Source organism: Dipodomys merriami, unplaced genomic scaffold (genome assembly GCF_024711535.1).
Source record: "Dipodomys merriami isolate MVZ:Mamm:240054 unplaced genomic scaffold, mDipMer1.0.p SCAF_30, whole genome shotgun sequence".
NCBI classification, from domain to species: domain Eukaryota; kingdom Metazoa; phylum Chordata; class Mammalia; order Rodentia; family Heteromyidae; genus Dipodomys; species Dipodomys merriami.
Window position 1 is genome coordinate 4,715,734 of NW_027204493.1, and position 14,172 is coordinate 4,729,905.

The 14,172-nt window shown below is 40.6% G+C and overlaps 2 protein-coding genes across 2 annotated transcripts in view; both read right to left on the minus strand.

Annotated features, from left to right (window-relative positions):
* The window catches only part of Nup155 (nucleoporin 155), a 71,832-nt gene extending 61,589 nt beyond the window's left edge, over window positions 1-10,243 (minus strand). The window contains exons 1-7 of the mRNA XM_070041053.1: window positions 9,974-10,243; window positions 9,677-9,857; window positions 6,752-6,889; window positions 5,888-5,984; window positions 5,116-5,186; window positions 3,031-3,123; window positions 933-1,099 (exon numbers count right to left, since the gene is read on the minus strand). Coding sequence (XP_069897154.1) covers window positions 933-1,099; window positions 3,031-3,123; window positions 5,116-5,186; window positions 5,888-5,984; window positions 6,752-6,889; window positions 9,677-9,833 — 723 coding nt within the window. The 5' untranslated portion in view covers window positions 9,834-9,857; window positions 9,974-10,243. The remainder of the gene's footprint in view (window positions 1-932; window positions 1,100-3,030; window positions 3,124-5,115; window positions 5,187-5,887; window positions 5,985-6,751; window positions 6,890-9,676; window positions 9,858-9,973) is intronic.
* On the minus strand, window positions 7,225-7,778 carry LOC138840659 (malignant T-cell-amplified sequence 1-like). Its single transcript, XM_070040931.1, has one exon. The coding sequence runs from the start codon at window positions 7,728-7,730 to the stop codon at window positions 7,314-7,316; it is 417 nt and encodes a 138-aa protein (XP_069897032.1). The 5' UTR covers window positions 7,731-7,778; the 3' UTR covers window positions 7,225-7,313.
* Window positions 10,244-14,172: the final 3,929 nt, after the last annotated feature.

Below are 14,172 nucleotides of genomic sequence, written 5' to 3' on the forward strand. Positions count from 1 at the left end.
TGATAGTTTAAATTGTGTATTCAGAACCTTTTCCATCAGAATACATTATAGAAAACTAAAACAAAAGTCTATCTTTGCCTAGGCTAAGTGAAAGGAAAAAAGAGCCAAGTACCTGAAGTTCCTACCTACAATTCTAGCTACTAGGAGGGCTGAGAGCCAAAGGACCAAATTCAAGGCCAGCCCATGCAGAAGAATTTTGAGACACTTTAAAAATAACTAGCAATAAACAGGACTAGAAGTATGGTGCAAGTGGTAAAATGCTGCTAGCCTAGCAAGAATGAGGCCTTGAGTTCAAACTCCAGTACTGCTTAAAAAAAAAAAAAAGGCGCTGGTGACTCATGCCTGTAATCCTAGCTACTCAGGAGGCTGAGATCTGAGGATCGCGGTTCAAAGCCAGCCTGGGCAAGAAAGTCAGTGAGACTCTTATCTCCAATAAACCATTGGAAAACCGGAAGTGGCACTGTGGCTCAAGTGGTAGAGTGCTCACCTTGAGCTGAAGAGCTGAGGGACAGCGCCCAAGCCCAGAGTTCAAGCCCCACGACAACCAAAAAAAAAAGAAAAAGCATCTGGTTGAACCACTACCAAATATCCCCATGCTGCTGATCACATATATGGTATATAACATGTGAGCACCGTTATATATTACAGACTGTGATAGACAATTTGCTCCAGGAAAGTTAGAATGAACTTGTGACTTTAAATGAGCATCATTATTCCACAATACTGTGAATTTCCAGAAATTATGTAATCACTTAATCACAATCAAAAAAAAAAAAGAACCTTGGGGAAGGGAGGGAGGGAGGGGATGGTAGGGGGAAAACAATGGAGGGGGTAACAATGTTCAAGAGGAAGTGTACTCATTACCTCACTCATGTAACTGTAACCCTCTGTATAGTATCTTTACAATAAAAAAAAAAAAATTTTGGGCTTACTTGGTATGCTACTTCATATAAACAGCCATCCTTTCCAGCCAAGAAAATTCTGCCATTATCCGTGGAGGTTATTGTCAAAAGGTAAGTATTATCCGTGGGAAGAGAATATAAAGGATCCGGAAGCAACTGCATTCCACCACACATACTGTCATTAAGAATTCCAGAACCTATTTTTAAAGAAAAAATACAAAAGTCAGTTGCTCTGCTTTTAAAAGTTTAAAATGCTCTTTCTACTATCTTTATATTTGAATTTTCCTGAATTCTCTCAAAAATATCTACCTACTTTTAAAACTGTATAGCACAGTAGAGCAACTCAACAAATGGGACTACCTTAAAATAAGAGGTTTCTGCACAGTTAACGACATAGCTACCAAACTAGAAAGACAGCCAACTAATTGGGAAAAAAAAATATTTACCAGCAATATATCACACAAAGGCTTAATATCCATTTTATACAGGGAACTCAAGAAACTAATCCCTCACAAATCTAACAAACCAATCATTAAATGGACAAGGGAACTAAAAAGAGACTTCTCAGAAGAAGAGATAAAAATGGCAAAGAAACACATGAGAAAATGTTCATCATCCCTGGCCATAAAGGAAATGCAAATAAAAACAACCCTGAGATACCACCTTACTCCAGTCAGAATGCAGTAAATTCACATTCTAAATTCAGCCAACGACAAATGCTGGAGGGGTGCGGAGAAAGAGGAACCCTACTGCATTGCTGGTGGGAATGTACACCAAAACAACCACTTTGGAAAGCAGTCTGGAGGTACCTCAGAAAGCTAAATATAGACCTCCCCTCTGACCCAGCCATACTATTTCTAGGCATCTGCCATGAGCAACAGGAACCAGGATACAAGGACACATGCACCCCCATGTTCATTGCTGCACTCTTCACAATGTCAAGATATGGAAACAACCCAGATGTCCCACTACAGATGAATGGATCCAAAATTGTGATACCTACATACAATGGAATATTATACAGCCATTAGAAAGGACAAAACAATGGCATTTGCAGGGAAATGGATGGAATTAGAACAAATCATTTTGAGTGAGGTAAGCCAAGATCAAAGAGATAAATGACACCCAGTCTCCCTGATATGTGGATGTTAAATCCAAAATGCAAGGAGATATGACAAAGTAAACAGGACTCAAGAAACAAAGGATTCTACTTAATTTGTCATATCTTTTCTAAATGACTCCATGTTCTTGACCACATAATGTTTTATATATACATATATATATATATATATATATATATATATATATATATATATATATATATATGTGCACATCTGAGGAAAGCTAGGAGGAGGGCACAGAATCAGAGGGAAACGGGAAAATATACAACAGAGGGGCCCATCAGCTGCACTGGACATTGATGAAAATGAACTAAACAACTCAAGGGCAACATGGGGGGGAGGGAGTGAGAGGGAATGAGAGAACAGCTTACACTAAGCAAAAGGAAAGAAATGTACATATCACCCAATGTGGAAGAAAATAGTTGTATTGTCAAAGCTCATAGAATTCACCAACTTTATAGACCATGATAATGACTATTTGTGAAGGTTAAAATGTGTTTATGACTTTAAGTATCACTAGCTCACAATGCTGTGAAATTTGTGAAATTTATGTAATCACTTAATCTCAGTAAAAATTATTTTAAAAAACTGCATAATACAAAACTTTTGCTACAGGGTACAGGTGGCTTAGCTGTAGAGAGCTGGGCCTCAGATGTGCAAAGGTCTGAATCTGATCTCCAATACCACAAAATCAGTCAGAACCAACAGTGTGTATATGTGCATATGTGTGCATGTGTTTTCTACCAGGGATATAATATAGTTCAACAGTAGTATACTCGTCTAACATGTGTAAGACCTGAGACCTGACTTATAGAACCCAAAAAAAGTACCCTAAATCATTAAATTTTGGTAGAGTCTGAGAATTTGGTAGAAATAATGATTAACTTAGCCACTGGAACTCAATACTTCGGATTAATTTTTAATTATAATGCTAACTGGCCAATATGCGGTTATTTTGAAAAATACAACATGTAGGTTGCCATACCTGAAAAAAATACAACACATACCTGTTTGCAAATTAGCATAGCTGAGTCCAAGAATCACTATATCCACAGGGGTCGCCAATACTAAGAGGTACCGTACATGAGGTTGAAAAATACCTAAGGCAAACACATAGGAAAAATTACTTTCTGAAAAGCAGCCAGCATTTGGGTATAGTTTTATCATCAAACTACTAACAACACTTTATGAAATGTCTAAGTCTAGATAAGTCATTCTAATATTAAACTACCACTGTCTGACCATTTAAGTAAACAGTAGCAAAAATAACCACCATTAAGAAATAATCAGTTCAGGGCTGGGAAGGTGGCTCAGTGGTAGAGCGCTTGCCTTGCATGCCTGAGGCCCTGGGTTCAATTCCTCAGCACCACATAAGCAGAAAAAGCCGGAAGTGGCGCTGTGACTCCAGTGGTAGAGCGCTAGCCTTGAGCTGAAGAGCTGAGGGACAGTGCCCAGGCCCAGAGTTCAGGCCCCATGACCAGCCAAAAAAAAAAAGAAAAGAAAAGAAATAATCAGTTCAGCCGGGCGCCTGTGGCTCATGCCTGTAATCCTAGCTGTAATCTCAGGAGGCTGAGATCTGAGGATCAAGGTTCAAAGCCAGCCCGGGCAGGAAAGTCTGTGAAACTCTTATCTCCAATAAACCACTCAAAAACCAGAAGTGGCGCTGTGACTCACACCGTAGAATACTCGCCTTGAGCTGAAGAGCACAAGGACAGCGCCCAAGTCCAGAGTTCAAGCCCCACAACCCACCAAAAAAAGAAAGAAAGAAAGAAAGAAGCAGTTCAACATTTAATTACTTAAAATCTGTGTTACAATACAAAATTCATTAATTTTATTAAAATAGTTGCATTTGTACATCTGTGCTCAGGAGCATTATTCACAATCTCTTTATAGATGACTAAAACAATGTGGCATATCCATGTAGAGGAATATTATTCTGTCCTAAAAGAGTAAGTGCTCATTGGGTGCTTGTGGCTCACGCCTATAATCTGAGAATCTGAGGATTGTAGTTCAAAGCCAGCTTAGGCAGGAAAGACCATGAGACTCTTATCTACAATTAACTAGTAAGAAAAAGCTGGAAGTGGCTCAAATGGTAGAGTGCTAGCCTTGAGTAAAAGAAGCACAGGGACAGTGGCCAGGCCCTGAATGTAAGCCCTAGGACAGGCAAAAAAAAAAAAAAAAGTAATTTCTCAGCCAATGGCTGGTGGGTCATGCCTGTAATCCTAGTTACTAAGAAGGCAGAGATCTAAGAATTGCAGTTCAAAGCCAGCCCAGGTAGGGAAGTCCATGAGACTCTTATCTCCAATTTTCTCCAGAAAAAACAGAAGTGGTGCTGTGGTCCAGTGGTAGACTGCTAGCCTTGAGCAAAAGGAGTTCAGGGACAGCACCCAGGCCCCAAACTCAAGCCCCACAACTGTCACAAAAAAAAAAAAATTAATTTTATTTAGGACTGGACATGAGATGAATTTTTTTTCTTATTGCCTCATGTAGTAAGGTGTATTCAAAAATGCATTTCAAATTAAACCAATTCATTCTTCTTGTCAGTAACTCTAGATCTGGCATTATAAAGTTGATGCTATAAGTTAAACAGTGCTTGTATCTCCTCTAGGGCTTATTCTGAATGCTGTTCTCACATCCATGTGCTATCAAGACTAACAAAATGCAAAGATACAGACTTTAGATAGATTAAGAACAAGCATTAAAAAAAGAACAAAAATAAATTTAAGAATTATATACAGAGAAATGGGTAACAATGTCAGAAAAAAATTATATACAATAAAAAGACAAATACATCATTACTGAGAATAGTTAAGTGTTCCTAATCATTTTATATATTTCTTACAATTCAGAATAAAACTTTGATGGGATCTTGCCCATGTAATTGTAACTCCTCAGTATGGTATTCTCACAATAAAAAAAAAAAAAAAGAAAAAGAAACTCACTGGAAAAAATAATAAATAAATAAATAAAATGTAAAAAAAGTTTAATGGGAAACTCAACTACTTAACATGTATTACTATTCAGTCCTAAAACATTTTGGAGTCTCTGTGTATAGAAAATTAATTTCATCCTTGTATTTTTTTATTTCTTACCAGCTTTTGGTTTCACAAGCCCCACAGCAAGAATAGTCTCACTAAGTCCGTCAAAATAGGCAAGATCTCCTCTGTCAGTAATAGAAGAAAAATATTTTATACATGTAAAGACAGGTCTTATTATGCTTTTTTTTTATTAATTGTACCTAGGTATAGGATATAATGAAAACTATGATGCAAACTAAACTAGTTGAGGACTAAGACCCAGGAACACAGGCTTACTTAAGTCTAAACATGAATGAGAAAGAACAACAGGTAAAGGTGTACCATATTCCAAATGTCTCTACTATCTAGGCTATGAGCACAATGACAACCAAGTAACATCATCCAATTGCTGGAGCACTGGGGCAAGAGTGTAAATTAATGACCTTGAAAGAGAGATCTCCAAAGAGCTCTGTTGCTCTTTTTGCTATATGAAGATAAGTGAGCTCTCAATAGACAGCATGTCTGTCAGTGTCTTGATCTTAGATTCTGAACCTTCAGAGATGTGAAAAGTGAATTTCTAAGATTCATAAGTTGTCAAGTCCCTATTTTATGGAAGCAGATTTCACTAAGACATAATAAATAAAATTTTTGGACTGCTTGTTCCATCTAGGCAGGACTATTCTTATTCAGAACTACTTCTAGCACAGAAGTGTGAAATATATGATGGGAAAATAGTATTTGTGAAATGAATGTAACTCAAGGGTACTCAAGGAACACTAACTGCAGAAAGCAATAAAAATTATATTAATTCCAATCACACTAAAGCAAACCAGCCTTAAATACATACCCATCCTCATAGTTCCACATAAATATGTCACTGTCAATTGTAAGCCAAGCTCTGCTGATGGGAGGGAAAACACCCATCATGCAGTTACATTGCATATCTGAGGTATACATGTAAGGTAGAATTTTTCTTAAATGTGTTTCAGTAGCTTTTGACTTAAAAGAATTGCTTTAAGTATAGCCAATGGCTATACTTATACTATAGTCTTGGCTAGCATACATAAGACCCTGGACTAGGCCCCTTGAATAATTGTCTAATTATGTAGCTGGGAGTATGTCTATGTGCGACTATGACTTGTTCACTCTATAACAATAATAGTAATAAAATTAGCTGGGCACCAGTATGAGGATCGCAGTTCGAGACAAGCCTAGGCATCAAAGTCTGTGAGACTTTTTTTTTTGACAATCCTGTGGCTTGAACTCATGCCTGGACACTGTCCCTGAGCTTCTTTTGCTCAAAGCTAGCATTCTATCACTTGAGCCACAGCACCATTTCCATCTTTTTCTCTTTCGTGGTACTGATATAAATAGAACCCAGGGCTTCATGCATGCTAGGCAAGCACTCTACCAGTAAGCCACATTCCTAGCCGTGTGAGACTCTTATCTCTGATTAACCACGAGAAAATTGGAAGTGGCACTGTGGCTCAAAGTGGGAGAGTAAAAAAGCTCAGGAATAGCACCCAAGCCCCAAGTTTAAGCTCCATAATACACAAAAAAAAAAAAAGAAGAAGAAGAAACTACTCAGGTATTAAATTTATCTTAAATAAGACTCATGTGAATTAGACATTAATTAAACAGAAACAATATTTATGATAAAATACCAATTTTTAACATTTATCAAATAGTTAAGTACAAAGTAGTAGGATACGGCCAAACTGTTCAACAAGTTCTGGTGGGAGAGGAACTCTTCGGATAGAGCTGATCTCTGGAAGGTTGGGTACTGACAGCAAACCAGGACCTTGTAAAGGATAATCCATATCTGACATGCCAGAAACAGTGGGATTGCCTACAAAAAGCAAGCATACATTTAAAATCATCAACTGTATTTAGAGAAGCATTTTAAGCCACAGGCACAAAAATAAGTATTTAAAATTTGCACATGTGATAGTCCTAAAACTATAAACAGAATAAGGAGCTCCAGTCTGACTTTAAGTGCTCTGAGAAATGTCATTATTAAGAAGGGAACAGTTAGCCAGGCACTGGTGGCTCATGCCTGTAATCCTAGCTACTCAGGAGGCTGAGATCTGAGGATCATGGTTCAAAGCCAGCCCGGGCAGGAAAGTCCATGAGACTCTTTTTTTTAGAATCTGTAGAATTTATTCATCACAATCAGTTGTTTGATTCATGCTATTCATTGAATTCATCACACAGACACAAACACAGATACTGCACACTATCCATATTTAGCCCAAGTGCCTTCCTTCTAAGGCTTATTTATATGTTTTCATATGCCACAGCCCATCATTTAAATAATGGATATTTTCAATGCCAATTCCTTTGTTGACTTTCTCAATATCTTCTGCAGACATCTTCATAACTCCAACACATAAAGCATGCTGTTTTCCTTCTGCCATGATTGAAACAATGGTATCTACTGCAGCAGGGTAAAGCTTAGCTCCAGGAGAACTTAAGCCTGGACACATGATATTTGCTCCACTGAGTACAAATTTGATGGCTCCTTTGTCAACCTGCTGGTGTGGCAGGATAAAAGGATATTTGTGAAGTAACCTTAGGGTTGGATAAAAAAGCCCTTCTCTTTGTCTAAAAAACAGTAATTCTCCATTTACTATTAGGATTTCTATATGTTTATGGCATCGAACAATTTTGACAGGATCTTTCTTAGGCATGATTTGATTAAGCCATGGCTCAGTACCTGGAAACTGCTCTATCAATTGGTTCTTTTTTTTTTTTTTTTTTTGGGGTGGGGGGGTCCGGTCATGAGGCCTGAACTCTGGGCATTGTCCCTCAGCTCTTCAGCTCAAGGCTAGCACTCTACCACTTGAGGCCATAGTGCCACTTCCGGCTTTTTTTCTTTTTGCTTATGTGGTGCTGAGGAATAGAACCCAGGGCCTCAGGCATGCTTCAAGGCAAGCACGTTACCACTAGGCCACCTTCCCAGCCCCTAAACAAAGGCAAACTTTGGGTATTTCATTTAAACCTAAAAAAATTGTAATGGAATATTGCACATGGAAGTAGAAACACAAAGGGTGCAATTAGTAACTTGAGTGAGGATGGAAATGATTAAGGAAACTTTCAGAAAATCTAAAGGAGCCGGGCGCTGGTGGCTCACGCCTGTAATCCTAGCTACTCAGGAGGCTGAGATCTGAGGATCGCGGTTCAAAGCCAGCCCGGGCAGGAGAGACTGTGAGACTCCTATCTCCAATAAACCACCAGAAAACCGGAAGTGGCGCTGTAGCTCAAGTGGTAGAGCGCTCGCCTTGAGCTGAAGAGCTGAGGGACAGCGCCCAGGCCCAGAGTTCAAGCCCCACTACCGACAAAAAAAAAAAAAAAAAAAGAAAATGTAAAGGATTTTCACTGAGAGTCTGGGAAAATTTGTCAGGCAGAGAAGTACATGCTAGAAATGATAAGTAAGGGGCTTCTTTCAGAACACATGCTAAATTCAATATAAGAAAACCAAAGGGGCTGGGAAGTTGGCTCAGTGGTAGAGTGCTTGCTTTGCATGCATGGGGCCCTGGGTTCGATTCCTCAGCACCACATAAACAGAAAAGGCTGGAAGTGACACTGTGGCTCAAGTGGTAGAGTGCTAGCCTTGATCTGAAGAGCTCAGGGGTAGTGCCCAGTCCTAGAGTTCAAGCCCCACGACCGACCAAAAAAAAAAAAAAGAAAAAAGAAAACCAAAGGATTGAGGACAAAAGAGAAGGAAGAGATTAGCTCTAAGAGACAGTGCGTAAGAAGAGATTATATGCTTAAGAACAGAACCAAAATATATGGACTTCTTTTCAAATTTAGAGGACAAAGTGAGATGACAGTTGCTAATAGAACAAACAGACTTTTACAGAGCAAGCCAACTTGTAAGCAGCTGTCAGGTGCAAATATCTTTATTTCTGCCATTTCTGCTGTAGTTTCTTAACGAACTATTAGTGTTCTTTTTAATTTCCATTGTACAGATTATCCTGTCCTTTAGTTCCTGCTAAACAGAAATCGCATCTATATCTCTTATACCTTTCTCTGATTTCCATCTCATAAAAGATTCAGTCTCTAGCAAAGAATGCAAATCCTTTAGCCTCGAGGAATTGTTTATAGTCTAAAACCTTCGAAGGAATTACTTCGCAGTCACCGGGTCTTTCGTAAACACAATCACTTTACCCTCTCTGTACTTATTTCTCCGTTCTCTTCCCTTATTCCATTAGATTATGTTAACACCTCTCAGAATCTTCTACATATAATACTGTCTTCATACAACAAACCGTATCTTCGAGAAAACATGGTAGATTTTCAAATTAACTTCGCTTGCTATTCGATGTCACTCAAGCATTAACAGAACAATGTACGGAGACATGACCAGTACTTGGCAGCAGCAAGAGAGGCTCATGAGGGTTAGATTTTGGCCTCTTTTTTGCTCCAAATGAGAATCTGTTCAAAAAGATGAAAATGAGCATGGGGGGAAGCGAAAGGAGCTGTTTATTGTTCTTTGAAATGCAACGAAATGCGCTCTCCGTCTCAGAAGGTTCTCACGGGGGTCAACTCTGGGGATAAAGACCAAGTTGAAAAATCAGGCCAGAATCCTTTCGGCCGAGCAAGTAGGGGCACCCAATGGGCACCGATCACTCACTTGGGGCAGGCACCGTCAGCAGCTCCGAAAGGTCCGGGTACATGCGGTCTTCTTGCAACTGACGATCGATCAGCCGCCCGGCATTTTCCAGAGCTTCCTGCAGAGACGCGGCCGATGTAGAGGCTGTCATTGCTGCGCCCAGCAAAGACGACGGCATCTCCGAAGTCGGAGACCCTGGAGTCTGGAAATAATGGAAAGGCAGGGAGAAATGTGAGAAAGCCCAAGACGCTAGCTCAAACCCGCGGCCTAGGGCGCGCGCGCGCCAAACGAGCGTCCCGGCGCCTCGTCAAGACGCACTTCCGGCTGCCGGGTCTGAGGACGGGAAGCCGCCGTTTTGCTAGCGGGAAAGCGGAAGTTGTTGAGGCTCTGGACGTTAGGGGTGGGGCGAAGCTGGAGGTGAGGCTTTGTGGGCGGGGAACCGGGGAGGGAGTGGTGGGAAGGATGGAAGGGGTGGAAAGGGGAGGGTAAGGCTAGGGAGATTAGGAGATAGGATGGACGGTAGGCAGGACCGGAGGGAGGGAAGGGAAGAGAACCCGGGAGGTGGGGGTGAGGGAGTGTGGCAGGTTCTGGAGGGTTTTCGCACGTGCTGGCCCTGGGCCCCGAGCTTCCCAAGTTAGAATTCCACACCTCCCAACTGTTGAGCCAGAGTACGTATGTCGGTTACCTTGGTACTCTTAGCTTCACTGTGTGTATGTGTATGTGCGTGTGCGCGTGTGTGTGTGCGCGCGCGCGTGTGTGCGTGTGTGCGCGTGTGTGTGCGCTCGTTCCACGTGCACTGTTCCCCCAGCCCTTTCGGTACTCTTAAATTTCTGCGTAGTTAGGATCTGGTAGCTTATGACATACAGGTTTACAAGTGAACAGTGGAATAAGTTAAAATTTACTAGGCTTTCTTTACATATTGCTGTTGGCTTTGTAAATTATTACTGTGAAATATTACGTGTTTAATGCAGTATTCGCTGCAGACAGATGAACTACTTCATACTTTTCCTGTTTCATTGCACAGAGGCCAGACTTCGGTTTCATTTTTGTGTATTTACTTTGTGTCAAACACACTGCCATAAAGCCTGTTGCTGGGACTATCAAACTACTACAAAAGTTCCTCTCAAGGTAGAGAACAAGCAAAACAAATGTATCACTAGGACCTGGCATAAGAATGTAAGCCTGTGGCAGCATCGGAATTGGAGGCTAGCCTGGACTACATTGTGTGGACATATCTCAAAAATAAAGGGAACATTTTTTAAATAAAAGGTAACACTATGTATTTTTACTTGTTTTTGCCACTACTGGATTTGAATGGAGGAATTTATGCTTGCTCTTCTTGACACTGCACCAAAAGTGATAGTTTCTTTTTGTTGTTTTTGTTTTTTTAAGACAAGATCTCTGTGTGTAGCTCAAGTAGGTCTCCAAGAAAATTTTCCTGCCTCCATATCCTGATCGCTGGGATTAAAAGCATGCATCACTATACCAAGTTCACAAGTGGTAGTTTCTTAAAGTTAATTACACCATGGAATTCAAAACATCAGATTTTTTTCCCTTGTTGAAGTATTATTTAGAAAATAGATTGAGCTCACGGGCACTCAAGTAGGTCTGCAGGCCACAAGAAAAACGCAGTGTTTCTATGTTTTGATTATTGAATAAATCCCCTTCACATCCCCCCAAAATATTAACATTTCCACTACTCTTAACAGCTATTATGAAAGTGTTTCATATGCACACAAACAGATCAAACCAAGGACCTTGTCAAGGCTAGTAAACATTATACAACTAAAATATTTCCTCCCTCCCAACCCTTATTAGTTTACTTTTTCGTACTTTATCAAATTGAAATCCATCTTGTTCTTTGACTCAAGTCTTTTATTCTTGCATGGTTCTGTAACAATATCTTGATCATTTGGGAGATCAAGTTTAATGAGCTATATATAACTTCCAATCTTGACATTTTATCAGGCAATAGAAAAAATATACCATAAATATCACTACCTACATCATTGAGATTTTTTTTAAGTATTGGAAGACTTCATGGTAGGCATTACAAGTTTTCAAAGTTAATGTATTTTCCCCCTTCTTTTTGTGGCTCTACTGAAACTTGAACTCAGGGTCTTTTGCTCTTGCTTGGCTTTTTCATTCAAGGCTGGCACTACCACTTGTACCACAGCTCCACACTGTCTTTTGGTTGGATAATTGGAGATAAGAGTTTCTGGGTTTCTCTTCTAGGCTGGCTTTGACTCACCATCCTCAGATCTCAGATTCCTGAGTAGTTGGGGTTAGAGAACAGAAAATTGAGAATCTGGCTTCCAAGTTTTTCTTGAAAACTGTATCTTCTGCCACAACTTGATACTTTCCTAAAAGTGATAAAATTTCCTCAGATCTCAACTTCTTGAGTAGCTAAAGTTTTTCTATTGATTTTCAAAAAATCAGAATATATATGTGTGTGTCAGAATAATCATCTGTAAGCCAACATTACAGGTAAAATATTTTTTTCATGAAAAATCTAATCCAGATTATAAGTGCCTTTTTTAAAAATGACCACAATAGTTTGATATAAATCAGAAGTACTTTATCTGATTTGGAAATATAAGAAAAAAAGTATGTGTATGTCTCAGAAAGTATTTTGCCTCATGAATATCAGACAAATTTGAATGGTAAATATTTAATAAAAATGGAGCTTTATTAAAACTTAAGAAAAACATTTTCTTGTGGAGGATATATAAGTGATTGCTGTGACTACTACATTTTGCTTGTAATTGCCTTGATTTATGATGAGGCTCTAGCAGTTTTACCCACTGTTGAAATGATTAATTGGAAGGCTACTAAACCGAGGCATGTCCAGTGCTCTGGGTTCTTGCATAAGCAAACCAAAACTCAATTCAGTGTAATCATACTCTACTCCAGGCAGGAACTGCCTTAAACTTGACGAATCAAACTGCCAGCTCACTTTTAAAAACTTTTCACCAAAATGTTCCAAACAAGGTACTGTTCCACTTTAATGAAATATTTTCATTTTTATCCTAAAATACCTTTCATATTCCTTGGAAGAAACCCTTAATAGTTTGTGACTGGTGCTGCCCAATACTTGAAAACACCATTTGCATAGATAAACTAATACTTTGATGTGCCTCATTGGAGTATTTAATGTATTTTATCTTTTAAACATCCTTAACATCAGCATTGCTTTGTTAATGTAATAACCCATGGGGGCCGGATAATCAGCATGACCCGTGGCCCGGCCTGCTGGAGGCCAGGGGCAAGGAAGGGGAGGGACGACATTGGCGAGTCTCACTGCTCCACAGACTGGGCCACCAGACAGAAGGACACTGAAAGGCTGATGTCAATGCCCACAGAAAGGGGCGGGCACGCCACCGATAGGGGGCAGAGTGTGATGCTGGAGGGGGCGGGCGTTGAGCCCCACATGCTGAGCTGCCTAATGGGATTGGCCAGGGAGAAGCTTGGGGGTGGAGCATAAATGATGGTTTGAAACCATTAGTGGGGGAGGGGTACAGCCTATCTAGGTATTTATATGCTGCAAGTTAGGAAGCCCAGAGATGGTTAGTGGGGAAACCACTAGTCTTGTGGGAGGAAGGGTGAGCGAAGTGGAGAGTAGTAGGACTGGAGGGAGAGAGGACAGGAGGGGAAAAAGCCTGCTGGAGCTGAGAAGGGCAGGGCAGGCCTGTGGATGGCAGGGCAAGCCTTGAGAGGTCTTTTGGGGCCTCTTCGAGGGGCCATTTGGGGCTGCTGGAGTAAGCCATTTGGGGCCTCCTCGAGGGGCCATTGGGACCTCCCTCTAGAGAGGCCTGTGGAGAGGCTCCTCCTGGAGCAGAGCAGGACAGGCCTGTGGAGAGTGGAGAGGCCTGCAGAGGAGAAAGGGAAAAAAGGGAAAAGCCTTCTCCTTTGGAGCTTTGGAGGTCAGAGGTTTAGAGGTTTGCGGATCGACTAATTTGGTGGTTTGTAGACCAGTTAATAAAGGTGGGGTGAGGGGCACTAGGTCTGCCTATTGGAGGCTTGGAAGTTTGGTGGTTGAGGCTGCTCTTGGTTCTGGGTATCTAGCCTAGGACAAGTCCTGAGACCTCAGGATCCCTTTCTGGTGTAAATAAACTTTTTGTCCACCTTTTACTATGCTTTGATGGATTGTCTCGCTCTTCTGAGGTAGTAAGTTTAACAGTGCAAGTATTCAAGTGAAAAAAATGATTTCTTAGTATAATTTTGAAAATAGGGCTGGGAAGGTGGCTCAGTGATAGAGCGCTTGCCTTGCATGCATGAGGCCCTGGGTTCGATTCCTCAGCACTACATAAGCAGAAAGAAAAAAGCCGGAGGTGGCACTGTGGCTCAAGTGGTAGAGCACTAGCCTTGAGCTGAAGAGCTGAGGGACAGCACCCAGGCCCAGAGTTCAGGCCCACAACCGGACCCAAAAAAAATTTTTTTTTATCTGATTGGCACCCTTAATGAGAATCACATAATGAGAACCACTCTAGTGGCTCAAGTGGCTTTCTACATTTTGA